Below are 27,785 nucleotides of genomic sequence, written 5' to 3'. Positions count from 1 at the left end.
TTTTCCTCAGTGCTTTAATCAGTGAGATCAGCAAGAAATGTTGATCCAGGGTTTGCACCCCAACCTCAGGTTTCTTGGTCTCAAGGTCACACACTTTGCTCAAAACCTTACTGAGCATCCTCAGAACAGCAAAACACCAGATCGCTGAATGGGCCGGAAAGCACAGCATCAAAATGTAGATCACTGGCTCCAACAGTAGCAGAACCACATTTGAAAGAGAAAAAAGACATAAAAGAAGTGAAAGAGTAGTTTCATGAACCATCTAATGGATGTTCCCCTTGGCTGCGTTGTTTGCCGGCACCATCTTTGTTACAGTGAAGATGCGAGGTTAGCTCCGTGATGCAAACCACTACCTCTATCCATCCTTTTCCTTAGATTTAGAGTCACTGATATCGTTCCTGACAAACATTATTGGATTATTTGGGAAGTTTGTTCATTGGACCAATGTTTCTGTGCATCTCTCCTTGGACCTGTTTATTTGTTCCAACAGTTTCAACTGATATTTCAGTTGCATATGCAGAAGGCTTTGACAGCTGTTGGAGCTGTCACAGGCTCACTGAGTGTTGACTTTAGTGAATGTTTGTGAATGTCTGGCATTTACAAATAACTGAATTGTGTAAATAAACAAAAATAGCAAAATTAAAAAACTATTTTATATTAAAACTAAAGAACATACCCATTTTAAGAGCATTGGAACTAAATGAAACAATATAAGCTTCACTTAACCCCTCTCCAGGCAATTGATTTTTCCCATTCATTGTATTATATAATATGTAACCAAGCCCTTAGACCCAACTGGTGAATGTGGGCCAAGAGTCCCATCTAATGTAGGCCTATTTCCCTTTCAGTCTTTGTTATCCATGTATTTGTCCAAGTGCCTTTTAAATGTTGTTAATATACCTGCCTCAACTATTTCGTCCAGCAGCTCAATCCAGATGTAGACCAGCTGTTGGGTTAAGAAGTCCCTCTTCAACCTAAACTTATTCAACTCTTGATTCCCCAACCCTGGGAAAAAGACTGCACACATTTACCTTATCTATGCCTCTTGTATTTATACACCTCTGTAATATTCTCCTATCCTCCAATTAATAAAGTCCCAACTCTTTCAAAAGTTCATTTGAAAGTGAATTCCTGTGCTTGAACCTGAAGCAGTCCAAGTAGAGCAGTTTCCATTCTATTGATAAAGCTTGCTTTCTCTTGAATGCTTGTGCATCTCAACTTTTCGTGAAAAGGTAGATCAGATGGGATAATTAGTATCTGAGGGATGAAGACAAATATATCTCATTAATTTTCAATGGAGAAAATTATATTTAGACCCTTTTTGTTTGGACTATAGATGACCTTCTATGATGGGTTTAAGAAAAAAAAATGTGATGGGCATCCTTATGCTCAATCTAACATGCACAGTTTGGATTTCTATGCTGTTTTTGCCATTTAATCAACAATTGATATATTCTGGAGTCTGAGCATCATTTTTCAGAGTACAATAGGGATTTATATTATTCCATAATAAGCAGGTTAAAGCCTGAAATTGCAGGTACCTACATTAGTTAGCTCTTTGCTTTGTTTGTTAGTGTCTCAAAGATTTTGCCCGAGATCCTCCATGTTATCTTGCTCTTGTGATTTCCTCCTTATGTATCCACCAAGCTGTAAAGCCAGTGGGCTTCTGCTAGTTCAAAAATGACTGTCCACCAAGCCTTCCATTTTCCAGTGAGAATTGGACCACATGCACAAAGCAGGCTAATTACTAGTTCAGTTCCTAGATCTGTAACCCATTTTCATTCTTCCAGACTCAGGTCTTATTTTTCTGCTTGTGCATTCCAGTGGCACTAGACTTGCTGTGGTTCTGAAGAGTAGATGCTCCTTTATTTCAACAAACTAGCTTTTAATTATTAGACTTTTGGCTATTTTTCAATCCCATCCTTCCACCCTCAATCCCATCCTTCCAACCCCACTCCCAACTCTCTCAGTCTTTCATGCTAAATTACAACACTTCCATGCAACCTACAACCTGTGGAGCTGTATGGGCAGAATTGTGGAAATATCACATATAGTTTCATACAGCAAATTGGTTGCTTCCTTTGGTATGTGAGTACAGAACCAGATGGGATGATTGTAAAGTTAGAGCTAAGTCATTCTGGGTATTGTTGACATGGTGGTCCTGTTTATGCAGTGACTGATCATGGTTGATATTCTAATGAGTGTGATGATCCCACCGAGCGATAAATGTGAACACAGATCTTAAAAGTGGTAAATGCGGAAGTCAAATGATTTATACAGTCCATTAGGAGGGACTTTCCTGAAGTAATGAATTCTTCGACGATGTGATGTTACTGCTGATCCCAGCCGAAATATGCCTTGCCTGATGGATTTACGACGAAGGAAATAAAAACGGCTTAAAAGAACTGACCTTCTCCTTGACAAATAATGCTGCGTCCAACCCTTTCTGTTTTCACAATGCAGGGGCTATCTCAGATGCAGGTTACTACCTTCTGAACAAGGATTCAATAAGGTCGATCCTGTATTACCGCCGATGACACCAACTTTCCTCGATCCTTCGGGTTCCCATACTTTAATAAATTATTCACTTTCCGACTGGACTAAAACTGGCAGCGTTGTGGCAAAACTTCCGGCAATAGTCTTTGAAACTTAAGATAGAAAAACTTTAAAACAAAACTGTGTCATGAGACAAATACGCAGCATAACGGAGTCACTGAGGAACTAAAGAACGAACTGACCTGCGTCACAGCAAGGCTTTCTCGTTTATACCTGTTGGAACAGGCCATTACATGACCTCTCACCGGTGGGAAAATTACATCATGTGACCTCACACTGGCAGGAAATTACATGACCCTACCATCACAAGACCATTACATCATGCTCACCGGATACTCAATTACATCATGGTCATGAGGCAGTCACAAGATACCCATGGGGTATGTAACAGTATAGAGTCATAGAAAAGTACAGCACAGATCTCCCTTTGGCCTATGTAGTCTGTGTGAAATCATTTAAACTGCCTACTCCAAGACCATAGCCTTCCATACCACTACTATCCATGTAGCTATCTAAACTTTGCTTATACTTTGAAATTGAGCTCACATGCACCTCTTGTACTGGCAGTCCACACTCTTACAACCTCTGAGTATCTGGAGCTGAAAGAACTGCATCTATGGAGCATACAGTCAAGAAGTGTAATATCTGTATTTTTATTTGGCTATGCGGGACTGTGCTTTGTTGACCAAGCCAGCTTTTATTGCCCTTTTGTTATTGACTTTGGGAAGATGCCATCAGACCTCTTATTAGAATTCGTCCACATTGCACTTGCATTGGGAGTTTATGGACTTGCATCCACCTTTAATGAAGGAAGGAAAGTGTACTTCAAAAATCAGTCTGCTGTCCAACATGTGGGAATCCTCAGATGGTGATGCCACCATGCATTCTTGTGAACAGGACATACTGGGGCAAATTTCCACGTTGTCAGGTAGATCTTGGTGTTGTAATGATATTAGAACAGCAGCTTCAGATGGTTCTGGAGGCCAGGTCTTCAGTACTATACAGCTGAGTGTTGTCTTGCCTCAGATCATTTGTTCCATCCAGTGTTCTCAGGTATTTTGTTTTAATGTGTGGAACCACGTGCTGAAGACCAATTATGGGAAAAGAATTTTAGATTTTCACGAACAGTGATATCAGAAAACATTTCAACATTAAAACATTATTTTTGGGTCATTTGCTATATGCGTAGACAAAACATGCCTTGAAATTTGAGAAACATTGTCTGATGGAAGGTGAGACACATATTCACTTATTGTAGCAACATAACCTTCAATGGAACATGTTTGGTTTAACCATTGTTTCACAGCCCCTGTGAATGCACTACTATGGCCACCAATGCTTGTAAAACATTGGTTCTGGTTTTTTTTTCATGTTCAGCCTTGGGCATTAATGAGATTACCATGTGATTGCTCAGCAACAGCTTCACAGAAATTAGTCAAGTCTTCAAGGTGAGATTGCACTTGTAATGCATTTTCTTTAATTTTCATGAAATCATTAATTGATGGTATTAAACCTTTAATTTTGTTCACATTTGTTTCATACTCCTTCCAAAGACTTTTGATTAGATTAACCATAGCTTTACCTTTAATTTCTGTTTTGCAAGCTCTGACTCCAGAGTTATTGACGCCAATTCTATGCTTTGATACACTCGTGATACTTTCTCTAGTTGCGTGACTTGCAAATTAACTCTTCATTTGCCCGCAACATTGCATTATTCGATATAATAAAAGTAAGCAACAAACAAGCTGTCCATGCATCCACAGTGCTTAAACCAGACCAATCAAACAGCTTTCAATTCAGATGTTAGCAACTAGAATATTTCAGCACTTCAATGAAACAAAGTGATGAACCCTTAAGCAAATATAACACAATTGAACAAATGCCACACAATCACAATACATGATTCCTGTATACTCTATTTCGGCCTTTCAATATTCAATGAGATCCTCTCTCATTCTTACAAACTCCAGTGAGTACAGGCCCAGAGTAATCAAATATTCGTCATGTGTTAACCCTTTCATTCCTGGAATAATTCTTGTGAACATCCTCTGAACCCTCTCCAAGTCCAGCACATCTTTTCTTAGAACTGCAGACAATACTCCAAATGCAGTCTAACCTATGCCTTGTAAATTTTCAGCATTACATCTTCCGACTCAACATTATAAGTTAACTTTTAGAGAATCCTGCACGAGGTCTCACAAGTCCTTTGCAACTCCAGTTTTAGAATTTTCTCCCCATTTAAGCTTTTATATACATCAATTAATTAATTGGTTCTCATTATGAAAACACATTTGTGATGTAGGGAGAGAGTCTTGTTGCTGATTGGTTGCACGGCAAACTCTGTGTTGTCTGGAATTTTGCCTGCATTAGCTTATATATGAAATTGAGGTCTACAGGTATGTTTATAGAATTGTTTCCAGAAAGCTGCTACTAGGAATTCTCTACCATGCTTGTGCAATGACTTTTACTGATAACCAGTTGAATTTGTACCCCTCTTGATCGTCATGGGTAGAGAAAAGGGAGAGTTTGTCATGCTACTTGATATTTTTTGAGTGCCTGGGTTTGAAGTATATCAGCTCCTGTCTGTGATGATTTGGATGTGCTCCGATTTGCCTTACCAGAGCAACAGGTCACTAGCATATGCCATCTCATTGGCTCCACACAACCCTGGAGCATCTGGACAGTAACATACATCAGCATGCTCTTCATTGATTACACCTCCATCCCTGCAAAATTAATCAGTAAATTTCAAAACCTGGGCCTCAATACCCTCCTTGTGCAATTGGATCCTGGATTTCCTCACTTGCAGACTTCAGTCAGCTTGGATTGGCAAAAACATCTCCTTCATAATCTCTGTCAGCACAGGTGCACCACAGGGATGTGTGCTTAGTTCCCTGCTGTACTCACTTTACACCTATGACTCTGTGGTTAAGTACAGCTTCAACACCATGTGCAAGTTTGCTTATGATATTACTGTTGTGGGCCGTATCAAAGGTGGTGATGAGTCAGTGTCCAGAAGGGTGAATGAAAATTTGGCCAAGTGAGGGTAAGCAGCTTCAAGTTCCTTGGCATTCAGATCGCCGAGGATCTCGTGGTCTGTACACATCAACTGTGTGGTGAAAAAGGCACAACAGCGCCTCTTTCACCTAAGACGGTTGAAGGAAATTTGGTATGGACTCCCAACTCCTAAGGACCTTCTGCAGGGGCATGATTGAGAGCATTCGGCAAGGACTAGAAGGGCTGAGATGGCCTGTTTCCATGCTGTAATTGTTATATGGTTATATGGTGTAATAGCAACAACCTCTCACTCAATGTCAGCAACACCAAGAAATTGAATATGTACTGGGAGAGGGAAACCAGAGACTGTAGATGTATAGTGGAAATTGTTCTAACTGGTTGTATTATGGCCTGGTATGGGAACGCCAATGCCTTTGAATGGAAAATCTTACATAAGTTAGTGGGTTTGTACATCACAGGTAAAAGCCTTCCCAACCATTGAGCATATCTACATGAAAGTTGCTGTAGAAAAGCAGCATTCATCATCATCAAAGATCCTCGTCACCCAGGCCATGTTCTTTTCGTGCTGCTGCTATCAGGTAGAAGGTATAAATGCCTGAGGACTTGCACCAGGTACAAAAACTGTTACTACCCCCCCCAACCATCAGGTTCTGGAACAAAACAGGATAACTACACTCATTCTATTTATGGTGTTCCCACAACTAATGGTCTCACTTTAAGGACTTCTTATCTTGTTATTTCATGCTCTCATTATTTATTGCTATTTATTTGTGATTGCATTTGCACAGTTTGTTGATCATTGATTCTGTTTACAGTTACTGTTCTATAGATTTGCTAAGCATGCCTGCTGGAAAAAGAATTTCAGGGTTGTATGTGATGACATATATGTACTCATAAATTTTACTCTGACTTTGACTCAGTAAAAGTTCTCATAGAAACATAGAAATCTATAGCACATTACAGGCCCTTTGGCCCACAGTGTGGCCTGTGATTTTACCATGCAAGCTTTGGTATGAACACTAGGAAGTGCTGATCCCCTTCAAGCTTTAACAGTGCCAGCGCATCAGGACATCAGAGGTCTGTGAATACCATGGGTTCCAGCTGTCAGGGTCATCCACTGTTCACGACAGACATCCTTTCATGGCGACGTTTCCTGTGTGACACAGGTACTCAAGTGAGTGTACTGCCAGCATCGCCTATTGATGTGAAGGCAAAGAGTGATTAAACCTTGCTGGAGGCCACCAACGGCAGCAGAATCCAAGCCAAAGGGACACAGTGGGTAATGCTGTGCTTCATGGGTGATGTTACACATGAAGTTTCGTCCTGGTTAAAGTGGTTAGACCTCTACTTGATACAGGTTTCCTGTGTGCCCAAGGATTTTAAGAACTACTGGCTTGTGGATGTCAAGGACTTTGTGTTATTACCCTGCCCCCCATGTAAGTTCCCTACAACAACTGTCAAGCATATGCACCACCACATGTGAGTTTACTCGGCTGCTGGGTGAAAACCCAAACCTCACCAAGCCCACATTCCCCACTACAGTTTCAAAACATGGGATCAAGTACCATATTTCTACAACTGGCCCACCAGTACATGCCTGCATGCGTTGTATGGACCCAGAATAGCTGGCAACTGTGAAGGCTAAGTTTGCTAACATGGAAAGACTTGGCTTTGTACGGACGCTGGTTGAATAGCCCCTGGGCTTCTCTCTTGCATATGGTCCCTAAGTCTGATGGTGATTGCTGCCCTTGTGGTGATTACCTATGCCTTAAAGAGGCCAGGACCCACAATCATTACCCAGTCCCACACATCCAGGACTTTATGCCACGTTTAGCCAGAAAGTTAATTTTTCCAAAGTCGAGCTCATTAGGGGCTACCATCAGGTGCCTGTGTGCTTGGGGGATGATTTTGGAGGACATTCTCAAAAAGGCCCTGATAACCCCATTTTCTGCGCGTGCCATTTGAGCTGAAAAATGCTGCGCAGACTTTCCATCGGCTGATCTAATCTGTATTAAAGGACAAATTTTCTTTTTGTTTACTTAAGTGACATGCTTGTCAGCAGTGCATTCAAATCCGAATACGTATTTCATCTCCGCATACTTTTCGAGCATTTAAGCCAACAGGGGTTGATTATTAACATTGCAACTGCCAGGTTGGGTTTTCAACCACTGACTTTCTCGGCCATTGCATTTTCATAGAAGGTATAAAACCCTCCCACCAAAAGTTATTATGGATTTCTCACCATGAATTTCTATCACCGCTTCATTCCGCGAGTTGCTGAACTTACGATTTCCCTGTATAGTACACTTAAAGGCAATACCTGAAATCATGTGCTTGACTGGTCAGCGGACATGACTAGAGCATTTGATGACACTAAACAAACTCTTTCCACTGTGACGCTACTGGCTCACCCACTCCACAGTACACTTATTACCATTACAGAAGGTAAGAACAAATGGAGAATGAACAATGGGTCTCAAATAGAAAATAAGTCATTTAACGTACTTACTGGAATTGGGATGGGTCATCATGAATTTATATCAGAATCATGTTTGACAAATTTGTGTTTTTTAAGGGTCAGATGAGCAGAATAGTTAAGGACAAACCTGCTGATGTGATATATTTGGATGCTGAAGAGGCCTTTGATAAGGTGTTATACAAGTTACTGAGTAATCAGAGCCCATGTGATTGAAGTGGTGAGAATTGAGATTTGGTTATTGAACGGATCCAGGCTTAGCATTAATGAGTCATTTTTCGATTGTGCAATAGCTGTATCAGAGATTGGCTCTTGCATCACAACTATTCATGACCTGCATCAACGATTTAGATGAAGAGGTTAAAAGTAATCTATCTGAATGTTCCATCGATGTAAAGCTAGCACCTCCCAGGTGCTATGGTCAAGGTTGTCTCAGAGCAGTAAGGGTGAATAGCAATTGTGCTAATGAGATCGGTAGAAAATGGGAAGCAGTCATGTGCAGTAAATACTGGAAGTTAGGGAAGAGGCTGAAGAGCAGGGCCTCTAAGGTAGTAATTTCTGGATTTCTCCCAGTGCTATGTGCTAGTTAGGGCAGGAATAGGATGGCAGTACAGATGAATGAGTGGCTGAGGATCTGGTGCAAGGGGCAGTGTTTCAGATTTCTGGATCATTGGGATCTCTTTTGAGGAAGATAACGACCTGTAAACAAAGGACGAGTTCCACCTGAACCCGAGAGGAAACTATATCCTTGTGGGCTAAGAGTCAGGAGGCAGGTAGCTGGGTGACTGTCAGGAAAGGGAAGGGGAATAGACAGAATGAGCAGAGCACCCCTGTGACCGTTCCCACCAATAGTAAGTATATCATTTTGGATACTGTTGATGGGGACAATTTGCAGTGGTTGCATCTCTGGCACCGAGACTGGACCCTCAGCTCAGAAGGGAAGTAGGGAAAAGAGGAGACCAGTAATGATAGGGGATTCGATAGTTAGGGGGATAGATAAGAGGTTCTGTGGAAGAGATTGTGAATCCCGGATGGTCTGTTGCCTCCCTGGTGCCAATGTCCGCGATACCTCGGATTGAGTTCTCAGTATTCTCGGGAGGGAGGGTGAGCAGCCGGATTTCGTGGTCCATGTAGGGATCAATGACGTGGATAGGAAGAGTGAGGAGGTCCTGAAAGGTGAGTTTAGGGAGTTAGGCTCCAAGTTAAAGGGCAGGACCTCCAGGATAGCAATCTCAGGATTGCTACCGGTGCCACGTGCAGGCGGGTTTAGAAATAGTAAGATAGCACAGATCAACATGTGGCTGAAGACATGGTGCAGGAGGAAGGGCTTCAGATTCATAGATAATTGGGCAGTTTTCCAGGGAAGGTGAGACCTGTTCCGGTGGGACTGTTTACATCTGAACTGGAGGGGGACAAATATTCTTGCAGGTAGGTTTGCTAGAGAGGCTGCAGTGGATTTAAACTAGATACAAGGGGGGGTGGGGAACCAGAGTGTAGGAACAGATGTACGGGAGAAGGAAGAAAAAGAAGACAGTAAAGTTGTTTGCACCGTCAGAGATAAACAGAGAGTAAGAGCTGGAGAATTTCTTAAGTGCATTTATTTTACTGTGAGGAGCATTGTAAGAAAAGTGGATCAGCTTAGAGCATGGATTGATGCCTGGAAGTATGATGATGTAGCTATTAGTGAAACTTGGTTGCAGGAAGGGTGTGATTGGCAACTAAATATTCCTGGATTTCGTTGCTTCAGGTGTGATAGAATCGGAGGGACAAGGGGGGAGGTGTTGCATTGCTTGTCAGAGAAAATATTACAGCGCTGCTCTGGCAGGGTAGATTAGAGGGCTCGTCTAGGGAGGCTGTTTGGGTGGAACTGAGGAATGGGAAAGGTGTAGTAACACTAATGGGGTGCATTATAGACCACCTAATGGGGAGCAAGAATTGGAGGAACAAATTTGTAAGGAGAGAGCAGGTATTTGTAGTAAGCACAGGGTTGTGATTGTGGGAGATTTTAATTTTCCACACATAGACTGAGAAGACCATACTGTAAAAGGGCTGGATGGTTTGGAGTTTGTAAAATGTGTGCAGGATAGTTTTTTGCAGCAATACATAGAGGTACCAACTTGAGAAGGGGCAGTGTTGGATCTCCTGTTAGGGAATGAGATAGGTCAGGTGACGGAGGTATGTATTGGGGAGCACTTTGGGTCCTGTGATCACAATGCCATTAGTTTCAATATAATTATGGAGAAGGATATTGAATTGTGTAAGGTAAGGGTAACAAGTAGGGAAGTTATGGAAACTATGATGATTAAAGAAGAAGTAGTACTGGCGCTTTTAAGGAATATAAAAGTGGATAAATCTCCAGCTCCTGACAGGATATTTCCTAGGACCTTGAGGGAAGTTAGTGTAGAAATAGCAAAGGGCTCTGACAGAAATATTTCAAATGTCATTAGAACCAGGGATGGTGCCGGAGGATTGTCGTATTGCTCATGTTGTTCCATTGTTGTAAAAGGGTTCCAAGAGTAAACCTAGCAATTATCGGCCTATAAGTTTGACGTCAGTGGTGGATAAATTAATGGAAAGTATTCTTAGAGATGGTATATATAATTATCTGGATAGACAGGGTCTGAGTAGGAACAGTCAGCATGGATTTGTGTGTGGAAGGTCATGTTTGACAAATCTTATTGAATTTTTTGAAGAGGTTACTAGGAGAGTTGACGAGGGTAAGGCAGTGGATGTTGTCTATATGGACTTCAGTACGGCTTTTTACAAGATTTCACATGGAAGGTTAGTTAGGAAGGTTCAGTCGTTAGGTATTAATATTGAAGTAGTAAAATGGATTCAACAGTGGCTGGACAGGAGATACCAGAGAGTAGTGGTGGATAACTGTTTGTCAGGTTGGAGGCCGGTGACTAGTGGTGTGCCTCAGGGATCTGTACTGGGTCCAATGTTGTTTGTCATATACATTAATGATCTGTATGATGGGGTGGTAAATTGGATTAGTAAGTATGCAGATGATACTAAGATAGATGGCATTGTGGATAATGAAGTAGGTTTTCAAAGCTTGCAGAGAGATTTAAGCCAGTTAGAAGAGTGGGCTGAAAGATGGCATATGGAGTTTAATGCTGATAAGTGTGAGGTGCTACATTTTGGTAGGACTTATCAAAATAGGACATACATGGTAAATGGTAGGGCATTGAAAAATGCAGTATTACAGAGTGATCTAGGAATAATTGTGGATAGTTCCCTGAAGGTGGAATCTCATGTGGATAGGGTGGTGAAGAAAGCTTTTGGTATGCTGGCCTTTATAAATCAGAGCATTGAGTATAGGAGTTGGGATGTAATGTTAAAATTGTACAAGGCATTGGTAAAGCCAAATTTGGAGTATTGTGTACAGTTCTGGTCACTGAATTATAGGAAAGATGTCAACAAAATAGAGTACAGAGAAGATTTACTAGAATGTTACCTGGGTTTCAGCACCTAAGTTACTGAGAAAGGTTGAACAAGTTAGGTCTTTATTCTTTGGAGTGTAGAAGGTTGAGGGGAGACTTGATAAAGGTATTTAAAATTATGAGGGGGTTAGATAGAGTTGATGTGGATAGGCTTTTTCCATTGAGAGTAGGAGAGATTCAAACAAGATAGACAGACAGACATACTTTATTGATCCCGAGGGAAATTGGGTTTCATTACAGCCGCACCAAGAATAGTGAAGAAATATAGCAATATAAAACCATGAATAATTAAATAATAATAAGATAATCATAAGTGGAAATAAGTCCAGGACCAGCTTATTGGCTCAGGGTGTCTGACACTCCGAGGGAGGAGTTGTAAAGTTTGATGGCCACAGGTAGGAATGACTTCCTATAATGCTCAGTGTTGCATCTCGGTGGAATGAGTCTCTGGCTGAATGTACTCCTGTGCCTAACCAGTACATTATGGAGTGGATAGGAGTCATTGTCCAAGATGGAATGCAACTTGGACAGCATCCTCTTTTCAGACACCACCGTCAGAGAGTCCAGTTCCACCCCCACAACATCACTGGCCTTACGAATGAGTTGACGAAGTTGACATGAGTTGAGAGTTAGGGGGCAAAAGTTTAGGGGTAACATGAGGGGGAACCTCTTTACTCATAGAGTGGTAGCTATGTGGAATGAGCTTCCAGTAGAAGTGGTAGAGGCAGGTTTGATATCGTCATTTAAAGTAAAATTGGATAGGTATATGGACAGGAAAGGAATGGAGGGTTATGGGCTGAGTGCAGGTCGGTGGGACTAGGTGAGAGTAAACGTTCAGCACGGACTAGAAGAGCCAAGATGGCTTGTTTCCGTGCTGTAATTTTTATATGGTTATATGGGCAGGTTTGCTAGAGCTGTTGGGGTGGGGGGGTTTAAACTAATTTGGCGGGGGAATGGGAACCAGTGTGATAGTGTTGAGGATGAAGCATTTTTGAATAAAGGTAGATGCTGTGTGCAGTGAGACTGTGAGAAAGGACAGGTAGATGATACAGCAAAATGGCAGTCAGTGGGATGAATTGAAGTGCAACATGGGGGCAAAATTGGAAGGGTGATGAATACAGGACTGAAAGTGTATTATTTGAATGCATACAGTAAACAGAATGAGGTAGATGACCTTGAAGCGCAGTTAGAGGTTAGCAGGTATCTGGGAGTACAGTTAGACGAGAAGCTAGACTGGACTGCCAACACAGATGCCTTGTGCAGGAAGGCACAGAGTCGACTGTACTTCCTTAGAAGGTTGGCGTCATTCAATGTCTGTAGGGAGATGCTGAAGATGTTCTATAGGTCAGTTGTGGAGAGCGCCCTCTTCTTTGTGGTGGCGTGTTGGGGAGGAAGCATTAAGAAGAGGGACGCCTCACGTCTTAATAAGCTGGTAAGGAAGGCGGGCTCTGTCGTGGGCAAAGTACTGGAGAGTTTAACATCGGTAGCTGAGCGAAGGGCGCTGAGTAGGCTACGGTCAATTATGGAAAACTCTGAACATCCTCTACATAGCACCATCCAGAGACAGAGAAGCAGTTTCAGCGACAGGTTACTATCGATGCAATGCTCCTCAGACAGGATGAAGAGGTCAATACTCCCCAATGCCATTAGGCTTTACAATTCTACCGCCAGGACTTAAGAACTTTTTAAAAGCTATTATTAATGCTTTTTGAGATAGTGATTTAGATGCATATCATATTTTTTACTGAGTTAAGTATTGTATGTAATTAGTTTTGCTACAACAAGTGTATGGGACATTGGAAAAAAAGTTGAATTTCCCCATGGGGATGAATAAAGTATCTATCTATCTATCTATCTATCTATCTATCTATCTATCTATCTATCTATCTATCTATCTATCTATCTATCTATCTATCTATCTATCTATCTATCTATCTATCTATCTATCTATCTATCTATCTATCTATCTATCTATCATTGTAGACATCACTGTGTTATGGCTGAAAGAAGATTGTACTTGGGAACTTAACTTACAAGATACACATTGTATCGAAAGGACAGGTAGGTAGCCAAAGGGGATAGTGTGGTTCTTTTGGTAAAAAAAGAAGTCAAATCCTTAGAAAGAGGTGACATAGGATCAGAAGATATAGAATCCTTGTGGGTAGAGTTAAGAAACTGCAAGGGTAAAAAGACCCTGATGGAATTATATACAGGTCTCCAAACAGTAGCCAGGATGTGAAATATAAATTACAATGAGAGATAGAAAAGGCATGTAAAAAGGGTAATGTTATGATAGTCATGGGGATTTCAATATGCAGATAGAATGGAAAAATAAGGTTGCTGCTGGATCTCGAGAGGGGTATTTGTAGACTGCCTACAAGCTGGCTTTTTAGAGCAGCTTGTTGTTGAGAACACTAGGTAAAAGGCAATTCTAGACTTCATGTTGTGTAATGAACCAATTAGGGAGCTTAAGGTAAAAGAACCAGTGATCATAATAAGATAGAATTTGCCCTGTTTTTTGAGATGAGGATAAAATCAGATATATGTTTTACACTGTAGTGAACGGAATTAAAGAAGCATGAGAAAGGAACTGACCAAAGTTGATTGGAAGATGACACTGTCAGGGACGAGGACAGAACAGCATTGGCTGGAGTTTCTGGGTACAATTCGGAAGGCACCGGATAGATACGTCCCAAAGATGAAGAAGTATTCTAAAGAGAGGATGGGGCAACAATGGCTGACAAGTGAAGTCAAAGACAGCATAAAAGTAAAACGGAGAGTATATAATATATCATAAATTAGTAGGAAGTTACTAGATTGTGAAGTTTTAAAAAACCAACAGAAGGCAATTGAAAAAGTCATAAGAGAGAAAAGATAAAATATTAAGGTAAGCTAGCCAATAATAAAAGAGGATACCAAAAGTCTTCTAGATATATAAAGAGTAAAAGAGAGATGAGAGTGGATATCAGACTGCTGGAAAATTATACTGGAGAGGTAGTAATGAGGGAGAAAGAAATGGAAGACAAACTAAATAAATGGTTTGTGTAAGTTTTCACTGTGGAAACCATCAGTAATATGTTAGAAATTCAAAAGTGTTAGGGAGCAGAAGTGGGTGTAGTTGCTATTCTTAAGGAGAAGATGCTTGGGAAGCTGAAAGGTCTGAAGGTAGATAAGTCACCTGGACCAGATGGACTACACCTCATGGCTATGAAAGAGGTAGCTGAAGAGATAGTTGTAGAGGTATTAGTAATGATCGTTTAAGAATCACTAGATTCTGGAGTGGTTACGGAAGATTGAAAAATTGAAAATGTGACTCCACTCTTTAAGAAGGAAGGAGGCAGAAGAAAGAAAATTATATGCCAGTTAGCCTGATCCCAGTGGTTGGGAAGCCGTTTATATCCATTATTAAAGAAGAGGTTTTCGGTACTTGGAGGCATGCGATAAAATGGCCAAAATTCAGCATGGTTTCTTTAAGGGAAATTTTGCCTGACAAATCTGTTAAAGTTCTTTGAGGAAATAACAGGCAGGATAGACAAAGAAGAGTCAGTGGATGTGTTTACTTGGATATTCAGAAGTCCATTGACAAGATGCTGCACATGATACAGCTTAACAAGATAAAAGCCCCATGGTATTACAGGAAAGATTGCATATTACATGGATAAAGATTGGCTGACTGGCAGGAGATAACTGCCATGCTGTGGAGACCAAGTCATTGAGAATATTTTAAGCGGAAGTTGATAGACTCTTGATTAGTCAGAACATCAAAAGTTATATAGAGAAGGTGAGAGAATGGGTTTGTGAGGGATAATAAATCAACTATGGTGGAATGGCAGAGCAGACTCAGTGGATGGTCAGTCTTATGGTCTTATTATCATGAGGAGTCTAAGGAAATGTGTGAATTGAATTATAATGTGGAAATAGAAAAGTGGGCTAGGACTTATTTTAAGCAGTGAGAAATTGGAAGACTTGATGTACAAAGAAACCTAGGTGCCATTGTATAGTGTACATTTACACAGGTACGGTAAGTATTTAGAAAAGCAAATGTTCTGAAGAATTTCATTGAAATAGCCAGTATGAATCTTGTCTTTCCACAAATTATGTGAAACTGCACTTTGAATATAATTTTTTGAATTTCTGAACATCCTACCTAAAACAAGGTACATTGTCATTGTTATAGGATTCATTGCGCAATGAAAATTTACCAAATTAATTCCTGGGATGTTGATGTTTATACATTGAGGAATGATGAAACAGACTAGACCTGTACTACAGAGTTAGAAGATGTGATCAAAATGAAATGTTTAAACATTCTTGGGGTTTGATATAGTGTGTATGTATGGAGTTGATGTTTCCACTGTTTGGGTTGTGGTGGAAGAATGCATCAGCAGTTCAAAATCATGTTTTTTTCCCTTGGAGATCAGTGAATCTATGTAATTTCCCACCCTAGAGAACAGTGTACGTCATTGAATATGTTCAATACAGATAGATTGAGTTTTGGATATTAAGGGAATCTGGGATGAGTGCAAGAAAGTATCACTGAGTAAATAGACTGTGTTCTTATGGAATTAAAGAGCAGATGTGAGTGGCTGAATGGCTCTATCATTCTGTTTCTAAGGTTCTTATGATGTGTATTTATATGGTGCTGAAAGGAATGTAAAAATGCAGCTCTTGTTACTGAATTGAAGGCACTTTATAGTGAAAATAATTTTTTTTTAAATGTGTATTCAGTTACATGTTTTTCATGTTCTCTTTGGCGGCAGCTCCTCTTCTGCTTATGCAATCCCTGGCAGCTTAATGGAATTGAAATGAATTGACTTTATTACTTAAATCCTTCACATACATGTACAACAGGACAGTCAATAAATCATAGAAATACAATTGTATCAACATGAATTAATCAGTTTAATGGCCTCGTGGAAGAAGCTGTCCTGGAGCCTGTTGGTTCTGGCTTTTAAGCTGTGGTACCATTTCCCAGATGGCAGCAGCTGGAACAGTTTGTGGTTGGGGTGAGTCGGGTCCCCAATGATCCTTCGGGCCCATTTTACACATTTATCTTTGTAAATGTCTTAAATAGTGGGAAGTTCACATCTACAGATGCGCTGGGCTGTCTGCACCACTCAATGCAGACTCCTGTGATTGAGGGAAGTACAGTTCCCATACCAGGAAATGATGCAGCCAGTTAGGATGCTCTCAATTGTGCCCCTGTAGAAAGCTCTTAGGATTTGGGGGCCCATACTAAATTTCTTCAAACGTCTGAGGTGAAAGATGCCCTGTTGTGCTTTTTTCACCACACAGCCAGTATGTACAGATCACATGAGGTCCTTGGTGATATGTATGCCGAGGAACTTAAAGCTGTTCACCCTCTCAGCCCTAGATCCATTGATATCAATAGGGTTTAGCTGTTCTCCATTCCTCCTGTAGTCCACGACCAGCTCCTTTGTTTTTGCAACATTAAGGGAGAGATTGTTTTCTTGACACCACTGTGTCAGAGTGATGACTTCTCTGTAGGCTGCCTCATTATTATTTGAGATTAGGCCAATCAATGTAGTTTTGTCAGCAAATTAAGGTGCTGGCTGCGTATTGGTGCAGGAAACTAATATTACTGTTCACATCTTGGGTTATTGATTGCAACTATGACTACAGCGATTCACTTAAAGTTTTGTTTACAAAACAAACATGGTAAACTTTGAAGTTTTTTGAAAAACCTGATTTTAATTGTGGGCATTGGTGTAGTTGCCCAGAGCCTATTCTGATGTGTTGTGTGATTTTACTGTCTTTGGCAGTATATTTCACAAGAAAAAGTGAAGCTCCTTGCTTCAAGGTTGTGGAAAGTTTTTGATGACACTGACACTGTTGCTTAAAAAAATACTGAATTGTGGACAAGCCATTAAATAACACCAGTTGAGAATTTATTCACACTCTGATGGTTATTGTGCTTTAAATACAATGGCAACATCTAGTACACCTTCTACCAGGCGGTTGAGTCATTATTATGGAATATTTTGCCTTGTATTCCTGCTTATGGTAAGTAGAAAATGCTGAGATACGAGGTTTCCGGTGACGTCATCGTCGAGAATGGCAGCTTAAGTCACTAGTTCCTCCGGAAAAATGGATATTAAGCGCCGATAACTCATCAAATATAATATTTTTCAAAAAATATTTGAACTGAAAAGAGGGGCAAGAATGGGGAAAAGAAATGGAAATAAAAAAAGCAACACTGCGGAGCTTGCGTCCGAGAGGAGTGCAGCGAGCGGCTCTCCTACCCGACCGCGAGCTAGTGAGGCGGCTGCTGGGCTTCGTTCAGGCGAAGCGGCGAATGTCTTCAAAATCCTGAAAGAAATAATGGAGGCCCAGAAAGATATAAAGCAGCAGCTCCGTGATATTAAGGCAGAACTCGCCAGCGTTAATCAAAAAATAGCGGTGGCAGAGACTCGCATTGAGAAGGTGAAAGATCGCGTTCAAACCGTGGAATGGATACTCAGCAAGACAATAAAAATAATACATCACCAAGAGGGTAAACTGCTTGACCTGGAGGGAAGATCACGGCAGAAAATTATCAGAATTTACAATGCTCCTGAAGGAGCGGAGAGCTCGTCTATGACGGAGTTTGTCAAAAAGTTATTGCGGGACGCGCTGGATCTTTCCCCGGCTATGAAGCTGGAAGTCGAAAGAGCCCACCGCGCGTTAGTCCCAAAACCTACCCAGGATAGAAACCCACACGCAATAATAATTAAATTCCTTTGATACAGCAACAAGGCGGAGTTTCTACGAAGGGCTTGGGGTAAGAAGAGAGTGTTTTTAGAGGATAAATTAATATATTTCGACCAAGATTACTCCCCCACGGTCCTCCAGAAACGCAAAGAATACTCCGAAGTAAAGCGAATATTAAAGCAAAATAAGATTAGATTTCAAACTCAGTACCCTGCTAAACTTCGAGTGTTTTATGACAGCGGGACGCGGTTGTACCAGACAGTGGAAGAGGTGACTACAGACATGAAGGCCAAAGGGTTGCCCGTCAGCATGACCAAAACGAAAGAAAGCCTGGCTGAGAAATTGTCTCGCTCAGCTTGGGAAATAGTGCGAGAATCGAGAAGGCAGGAGACAGGAGGAAGCCAAGAGAAACATATCAGGAAGAGACTGGGAGTTTCCCAAAGACAGTCCTCACCCCTTTCAGAAGAGCCATAAGGTTTGGCTAACTTTAAAAATGCTGAGAAGCTAAACGGAAGCAAAAGTACACGGTGATATACCTATCTCGAGAAATACTTATTATAATGTGGATTTTATATTACTTAGTTGTTATTCTTTATTCGCTCACTTACTCCTTTTTCCCCCCACCAAAATGAGAATATATATATGTGTGCATATATGTGTATGTATGTATGTGTATATATAGGAGGAGTACACAGGGAAATCTTTTCTGTGTAATGGATTTGTTCACTGACTTTTCTGAATACTGCAATGGGGGCCCTCAACTCACAAGTAGGAGGGGTTATCCCCCACAGCTAGACATTTCCTCTTGCTCAACGCAGGGTCATCTACTAGAGACCTCAGCCTTGGAATCTCATGTTCATTGCCGTTTTTGTTATTATTTGCATTTCTTGGTTCTTATTTGTTCAGGGAGTTGATCGATTAAGTTTTATTCTAATTTCAATGATACATTGACAGATAAATACAGATGGCTAAGGACAAGGTAAAATTCATTTCTTTTACTGTCAATGGGCTATTAGATCCAATCAAACGTAAGAGAATTTTATCCAAAATGAAAAAAGAACAAGCCCATGTAGTATATCTACAGGAAACTCATTTAAGTGATAATGAGCATAAAAAAATAAAGAGAATGGGCTTCACTTAATCTGTTTTTCTCCTCATATAAACCAGGACATAGGAGAGGAGTTGCTATTCTTATCTCAAGTCGGCTAAATTTTGAAAAAGTATTCGAAATGGGAGATAAAGAGGGCAGATATATTCTGGTAAGGGGGAATATAGATGGCAATTCAGTTACTCTATTGAATATATACGCACCCCCGGGAAGTGATATTGGTTTCTTTCAGAAAATTACTGATACTATGGTAACGGAAACAGAAGGTCTCCTGATATGTGGGGGAGACTTAAATTTACAATTACAACCAAACTTAGACTCTTCCAATAGAAAAACCTATGAAACAAAATCTTTACATAAGAAAGTCAATACACTTTTTGAGGATGTTGGTTTAATTGATATATGGAGGGACCTTTTCCCTGACAGAAGGGATTACACTCATTATTTTGCTCCCCATTCTGTATATACAAGAATAGACTATTTCATAACATTTGGAAAAGACAAAGACAAAATAAACACCTGTGGAATTGGGATAATAGATGTAAGTGACCATGCACCTATATATTTATCTGTTGATTTTGACCTACAACCAAAGAATACTATTTGGAAACTAAATTCAATTCTACTCAATGATCCGTACTCTAAGGAACAAATTAAAAAAGAAATTGGTCTGTACTTAGAATTTAATGATAATGGAGAGGTTTCACCTCCCATTTTATGGGATACTCTGAAGGCGGTCTTAAGAGGGAAAATTATAGCGATATCTTCATATAAGAAAAAAATAAGGAATAAAACATTAGAGGAATTACAAAATAGGCTGATGGAACTAGAGAAAAGACACAGATTGAATTTGGCACAGGATACATTAGGGGAAATTAAAAGAATTAGGAATGAAATAAGTAATTTGGCTACGCAAGAAACCAGGAAAAACTTAATGTTTCTGAAACAGAGACATTATGAAAGTGGATTGAAATCTATGAAAATACTGGCGTGGAAACTGAAAAAAAAAAGATAGCAGAAAATACATTTCATAGAATTAGGGACCCAAGAACGAAAATAATAAAAAATAAGCTAAGTGAAATTCAAGAAGCTTTTGAAATGTTTTACAAAACTCTATATTCCAAAGTTCCTGGGGGAAGTATAACCCAAATTGACACCTTCTTGAATTCTCTAGAGTTACCCACTTTAAGCGAAGGACAAAATAGAAGGATGACTGCTGACATAACTGAAGTTGAATTAAAAGCTGCAATTAGTAGGCTTAAATTAAGCAAGTCACCAGGATCAGATGGGTATATGGCAGAGTGGTACAAAGAATTTTAAAACGAGTTAATTCCTGTTTTATTCCCCACACTGAACTGGGCTCTAAAAAAGAGGCAAATGCCACCCAGTTGGAAGGAAGCGATAATCTCAGCTATACCGAAAGAAGGCAAGGATAAAATGGAATGCGGGTCATTTAGACTAATATCTGTTCTTAATGTAGTTTATAGGTTATTTACCTCCATCGTGGCCGAAGAATTAGAGGAGTTTCTACCCATACTGATACGTAATGATCAAAAAGGTTTTATACGACAACGCCAGACTCAAGACAATATACGAAGGACACTACACATTATGGATCATATACAAAAAAATTAAATCGAAGCAATACTGATAAGCGTGGACACTGAAAAAGCATTTGATTTGGTTAATTGGAATTTTCTTTACAGAGTTTTACATAGATTTGGTTTCCAAGACAATTATTAAAACTATACAGACACTATATGACAATCCTACTGCTAGGATTAAAATCAATGGATATTTATCAAACAGTCTTACCCTAGAAAGGGGCATGAGACAGGGTTGTGCATGGTCACCACTACTCTTCGCGTTATATCTAGAACCATTAGCTCAATACATCAGACAAAATGAAGATACCAGGGGAATTACTATTAAAGGGACAGAGCATAAATTGGCTTGTTATGCAGATGACATTTTGATCTATCTAGGGCAACCAACATACTCTTTACCTAAATTAATGCAATCCTTTGAACAATATGGTCAATTATCAGGATACAAGATCAACATAGATAAAACCCAATTACTTTCATATTACTATAGCCCACCAAGAGAAATTGAAAGTCGATAGCCCTGGGCATGGCACACAGAGTCTTTCAAATATTTGGGCATCATTATGCCAAAAGATTTGGCAAAATTATCAGAATGTAATTATTAGCCTTTATATAAAAAAATTAAGGAAAATGTGGCAAGATGGATCCTGATTCCTTTTTTCAGTCTCAGTTCAAGGATTGAGTCTATTAAAATGAATATACTGCCCAGACTGTTATATCTCTTTCAGACCCTACCAATAGAGATTAATCAAAATCAATTCAATGAATGGACCAAGATGCTATCAAGGTATATTTGGCAGGGTAAAAGGCCTAGAGTTTGTCTCAAAACTTTGCAATTAGCAAAGGAAAAGGGGGGATGGGGCCTACCTTCTCTTAGAGATTATTATTTTGCAGTACAGTTGGGAGCTGTGATATGTTGGTGTAACCCATCATATGACGCTCAATGGAAAAACATTGAGGAGCGGGTACTTCCCATCCCCATACAAGCAATTTTGGCTGATAACAACCTGCAAAGGTACATAAATACTATTGATAACCCATGGGTGAAATTGACTCTTAAATTATGGAAAACTACTATAAAAGAATATAATCTAGAGGGAGATATTGCAATTCTTAAATGGTGTGCATATGACTCGGATTTTACACCAAATAAATTGGACGCTAGATTTGAGGACTGGACAGCTAAAGGAATAACTGTTCTTTGCAACATAATGAAAGAAGGAATACTGTTTAGTTTTGAAATGCTTAAAGAGAAACACTTATTAGAAAAACAAGATTTTTATCGGTATTTACAGATGTGACAATATGTTAATAAGATGCTTAAAAATGTAACCAAGGCAAATACATGCTTGATAGAGCTCTTTAGAAAAGCATACAATTCAGATAATGGTAGTAGAATCATTTCAAGCATGTATAAGGGGTTGTCAAGTCTTAAAATACATTCGACTTCCTACATTAAAACAAAATGGGAGAAGGAAGGAGGGATAATTATATCTGAGGAAGAATGGACAACAATATGGAGGTATCTATGGAAGTGTACCAGTTCCCAGAAATGGAGGGAGTTTGGATGGAAAAACTTGATAAGATATTTTATTACACCCTCTCAGAAATCCCATTATGATAGTAACCTCCCTGTTTGCTGGAGAAATTGTGGAAATCAAAATGCAAATTATTATCATATTTTTTGGGACTGCCCTGTTATCAAAAACTTTTGGAGTGGGATACACAATGCTCTACAAGACATGTTTAAATGTGAAATACCCTTAGAGAGTAAGACCATATATTTTGGATATATAACTCAAGAATGGTTGAAAAGAGAGAAATATTTAATGAATATACTGGTGGTAGCTGGTAAAAAGACTCTTACTAGGAAATGGTTATCACAGGAGAGCCCAACTTTAAATACATGGATGGAAATTACAATGGACATTTACAAAATGGAGAAGATAACAGCATCTGTTAACCATAAGCTGGAACAATTTGATTCATACTGGGAAAAATGATTTAACTACATAATGCCTCATAGGCCTGATTTTATTCTCACAAATCAATGAATCTGTTGTAAAAAAAAAGATCACTCCCTACTTGTACATAGTTCTTTCCTTTTGCTTGTTTTTTCTTTCCACTTTTTTCTGTAAGTGTATACCTCAGATAAATACTTTGTGGAGATTTGTGATATATATGATTATATGATATATATGTACAATGTCTGAAATACATCTTATGGAAATATTTGTTTGATGATGAACTTCAATAAAAAATAAATTACAAAAAAAGAAAATGCTGAGATACTAAGTATTTATTTTAAAATGATTTTTCCTTTTAAATGTCTTCAATTGCAGAAACATTACACGAGTATAAAATTGAAATGATATTTGTGATCAGTAACACATTTCTTAACCTGTTTACAGATCCTTTTGGGACGTTGGATCCTTTTGGAACCAGTGCCTTTGGGAGTGGAGGTTTTGCTGACTTCACCCAGATGTCGAAGGTAAAATATAGTTTGAACCATTATTACAATTGCTTTATGAATTAAACCCTTCAGATTTGAACAAGTGAATTTCTAGAGGAAATAGGAACTGGGATCACTAATATCAGCTGAAGTGTGTAGATGTAGATACAATGGCGATTGTTACCAATATAACTGAAAACTTGTAGATTTGCTATTTGGAAGCATGGCAGATGAAGGAACTAGATGGGCTGAAATTTTAAAATGTATTTAGGAGAGCTTTTTGTGCCAATATGTCAATAGGCATGGAACAGTACTTGACCTAATTCTAAGGAGTGAAACTGGGTAAATGAATGAATTGTTAATTGTTGAGCACTGTGAAGATAGTGACTATGATCTGAATCAAGTTTATTATCATTGACCTATGCTGTGAAATTTATTTGTAGGGTTCTTGGAGATGGTTTTGGGGACAGAGAAGTGAGTTAGAGGTCAGTTTAGGGTTTAGGGACAGTGATGTAGAGGAGTTAGAAGTCAGTTCAGAGTCTAGGCCTCTATTCTCTGCATTTAAAGTCCAGAAACATGGCCAGGTGACAAAGGACATCCAGAGTCCAGGTCTCCATTCTGAACTTGAAGGCCAGCGATGTGGACATGGGTCGAAAGAAATCTGGTGTCTAGGCCTCTGCTTTGCACTTGAAGGCCAACAATATGGATGGGTGACAACGGACATCCGTAGACTTCACTCTGTTCTAGGTTGATGGGTCTTGGGATTGGATGCTGGTGCGAATAGGAGGCAGGAAGGTTAGTCAACAAGCACAGAGTTTGAGCCTGGTGTTCAGGGTCCCACTATCAGCTATTCCAGTGGTTCATATAGATTCTATATGCCCAAAGATTGATCAAAAGTCCAGAAGTCAAAGCTGAAAACTGGAGGCCCAGAGGCCTGTCCTGGAGTTGGAGTACTATCCCTGTGTGTGGGTGGGTGGGACAGATGAAAGGGGCTTGTTTTGCTGTTGTTATTTTGTTGCTTATTGTGTTTTTTGTTGTTCTGCTGAGCATTATGGGCATGTTATGTTGGCGCCAGAATGTGTAGAATTACAGGCTGCCTCCAGTACATCCCCAGGTGTGTTGATTGCTAACACAAAGAGCACATTTCACTGTATATTTCCATATACATGTGATAAATGAATCTGAATCTGACTTTTTTTTTGCTTTGTGGCAGTAATAACAGTACAGTGCACAACATAAAATTACTATGTTACAATAAATAGTACAAAAGAGGAATAATGAGATAATGTTCATGGGCTCGTGAACGATTCAGAAATCTGATAGTGGAAGGGAAGAAACTGTTCCTAAAACATTGAGTGTGAGTCTTTAGACTTCTGTATCTCCCTCCCAATGGTAGTAATAAAAAGAAGGGATGTCCCACGTTGGGGGTGGTTCTTAATTATGGATGCCACCTTCTTTAGGCACCACCCATTGAAGATGTCCAAGATAGCAGGGAGAATTGTGCTGTAATGGAGCTTAGCTGAGTCTACAACCCTCTACAGACTGTTTCAATCTTGCACGTTGGAGCCTCCATAGCATGCAGTGATGTAACCAGTTGGAATGCTCTCCACTGTTCATCTGTAGAACTTTTCTAGAATCTTCAGTGACAAACGAAACCTCAAATTCCTAATGAAGTATGCCTGCTGGGGTGACTTCTTTGTGATTGCATTAATAGGCCCGGTATGGATCCTGTGGGATGTTGACACCCAGGAATTTGATGCTGCCAATCCCTTTCGAAATCTCATGTTCTTTATTTTTATTGTTTATTGTTATTTTTGTCTTTCTTTTAGTATTTGCACAGATTGTCTTTTGCACTCTGGTTGTCTGCCCTGTTGGTGCGGTCTGTCATTAATTCTATTATGGTTATTGGATTTTTTGAGAATGTCTGCAAGCAAATGAATCTCAGAGTTTGATGTGGTGACATATATATGCTATGATAATAAATTTACTTTGAACTTTGAACTTTTGAGCTTTCCATCGCTGACCCTTCCTAAGTGGAGACTGGTATGTGTTTTCCAGACTTCCCTTCCTGAAGTCTACAATCAATCCCTTGGATCTTGCAGATGTTGAGTGCAAGATTGTTGTTGCAACACCACTCAATCAGCCGATCTATCTCACTCCTGTTTACCGCCTTGTCACTGTCTGAGATTCTGCCAACAACAGTAGTGTCATCAGTCAATTTGTAGCTGGTGTTTGAGCTGTGCCCAGCCACAGTCATGGGAGTAGAGAGAAAAGAGCAGTGGGCTAATTACGTATCCTTGAGGTGTGCATGGTTTGACTATGTACTAACTTGTTAAATTTCAAAGTAATTATGAAAAGTCCAGAAATTAGGTGTCTGAATTGTAGGAAGGCAAATCTCAATATCTTAGCAAATGTACTGTATATTACATTTAGGAAGTTGGGATTATTTTAAAAGTGAAACAGCAGGAGTCCAGAGCCAGGGTTGAGAGTGAGGATGGCAAGTCCAGGGAACCCTAGGTGTCAAGGGATATCGAGGGCTTGATAAGGGAAATAGTATGTAAAGAGCACTGAAAATGTTGAGGCACTTCAGGAGAAGAAAGAGTGCAGGGCAGAAAGGGGGCTCTAAATATCACTGGGAGGCAGTGTAGAAGCCATGCATCTATTTTCTGCCAGTTAATGCCATGAATCAATTTTCTGTCTGTATTGTATATTGTGGCATGTGGATTGGAGAGTGGTAGAAGCAAATGACTAAATGATTATAGTTACATATTCTCACTTATGGTTATTTAATTGTTTAGTTTTGTGGAGAAGGGTTGAGCTACGGAGAAAGATATTTTTTTGTTGACCGCTAATTCTGTTATCACTAATTTGAAGCTTATTTATGCTGATTTGAATGCTAAAGTCGCTATATCGCTAATTTAGTTTTGTTAGTTATTTTTTGTTTGCCTTTGCTGGTTTCGTAATAAAGGATCGAAAGTACGTTTTTTGACTCTGGAACTGCATTATTTGGAAATGTGTCATACAGTGTTGATCTCCTGGCTCAGTCTCTCAGTGGTTTTGGTTTGTTTTAAAGTAATCACTGTATTTTGTCAACTAAAAAATAGTTATACCCAACGAGCACCAGTCTGAGGCAGAGGATTCCTTGGACATGTTGGCAAAACTTGATCAGCTTGCTGCAAGTAAATGACCTTTTGTTGATTGATGCTGTGCATTTGTAATTTGAATACAGTTTTGAATAGTCAGTGCTTCCTATCCATTGGGGACCATTGCTTGAGCGTGGTGTTTGCCTGAGAGTTCGTCACTTTGTTTCATTTAAGTGCTGAAATATTCTGGTTGCCAATATTTCAATTGAAGGCTGTTTGTTCAGTCTGGTCACGTTTGAGGTTAGTTAGTTGATTAGGCTAGTGGAGAGCGCTTGAGCCATGGACAGTATTTATTTTGTTGACTGCTAATTGGGACCTTATTGGCCCGCTAGATTACTGTGGATACATGGACAGTTTATTGAATCAAATATTGCAGGTGATGTGGATGAACAAAGAGTTAGCTAGAGAAAGTAACATGAGTGTATCAAAATTATGCCAATTACCCTGCAGCTGGGGCTTACAAAAGAGAAAAGATAAAGCAAAGGCTAATCTAATTGAAAGTCTTTAAAAGGAATGTGAAACAAATGTGAGCAAAATTGAAGATTAAATATTATGGATTACTTAATGATCTTATAAAGATTAAAGAAAATGTCTTATAAGTGCAATCTTGTACTCAGGCTTTGACTAACCTCTGTAAAGGTGTTGCTAAACAATATCCCATGCTAATCTCATAATTCCCAAGGCCAAGCAAGAAAAAAAGGACTATTGTTTTACAAACATTGATGGCTATAGTAGTGCATTTATAGGTGATGTGAAGCATTGGTTGAACCAAGCATGTTATAGAACACAGAACAGTACAGTACAGGCCCTTCGGCCCACAATGTTGTGCCGACCCTTAAACCCTGCTTCCCATATACCCCCGCCCTTAAATTTCTCCATATGCCTGTAAAGTAGTCTCTTAAATTTCACTAGTGTATCTGCCTCCACCACTGACTCAGGCAGTGCATTCCACGCAACAACCACTCTCTGAGTAAAAACCCTTCCTTTAATATCCCCCTTGAACTTCCCACCCCTTACCTTAAAGCCATGTCCTCTTGTATTGGTGCCCTGGGGAAGAGGCACTGGCTGTCCACTCTATCTATTCCTCTTAATATCTTGTATACCTCTATCATGTTTCCTCCCCTCCTCCTTCTCTCCAAAGAGTAAAGCCCTAGCTCCCTTAATCTCTGATCATAATGCATCCTAGTAAATCTCCTCTGTACCCTTTCCAATGCTTCCACATCCTTCCTATAGTGAGGCGACCAGAACTGGACACAGTACTCCAAGTG

The 27,785-nt window shown here is 39.7% G+C and overlaps 1 protein-coding gene across 6 annotated transcripts in view; it reads left to right on the top strand.

Moving 5' to 3' along the window:
* Nucleotides 1–27,785, top strand: part of eps15l1a (epidermal growth factor receptor pathway substrate 15-like 1a) — a 487,464-nt gene that overhangs the window by 307,622 nt on the left and 152,057 nt on the right. For all 6 annotated transcript variants that reach the window (XM_073068849.1, XM_073068851.1, XM_073068850.1 and 3 more), the window contains one exon: nucleotides 23,334–23,413. In XM_073068849.1, the coding sequence (XP_072924950.1) occupies nucleotides 23,334–23,413 (80 nt within the window). The remainder of the gene's footprint in view (nucleotides 1–23,333; nucleotides 23,414–27,785) is intronic.

The sequence above is a fragment of the Hemitrygon akajei genome, chromosome 16, assembly GCF_048418815.1.
Source record: "Hemitrygon akajei chromosome 16, sHemAka1.3, whole genome shotgun sequence".
Classification (NCBI taxonomy): Eukaryota; Metazoa; Chordata; class Chondrichthyes; order Myliobatiformes; family Dasyatidae; genus Hemitrygon; species Hemitrygon akajei.
This window is presented reverse-complemented; position numbering and strand designations above follow the sequence as displayed.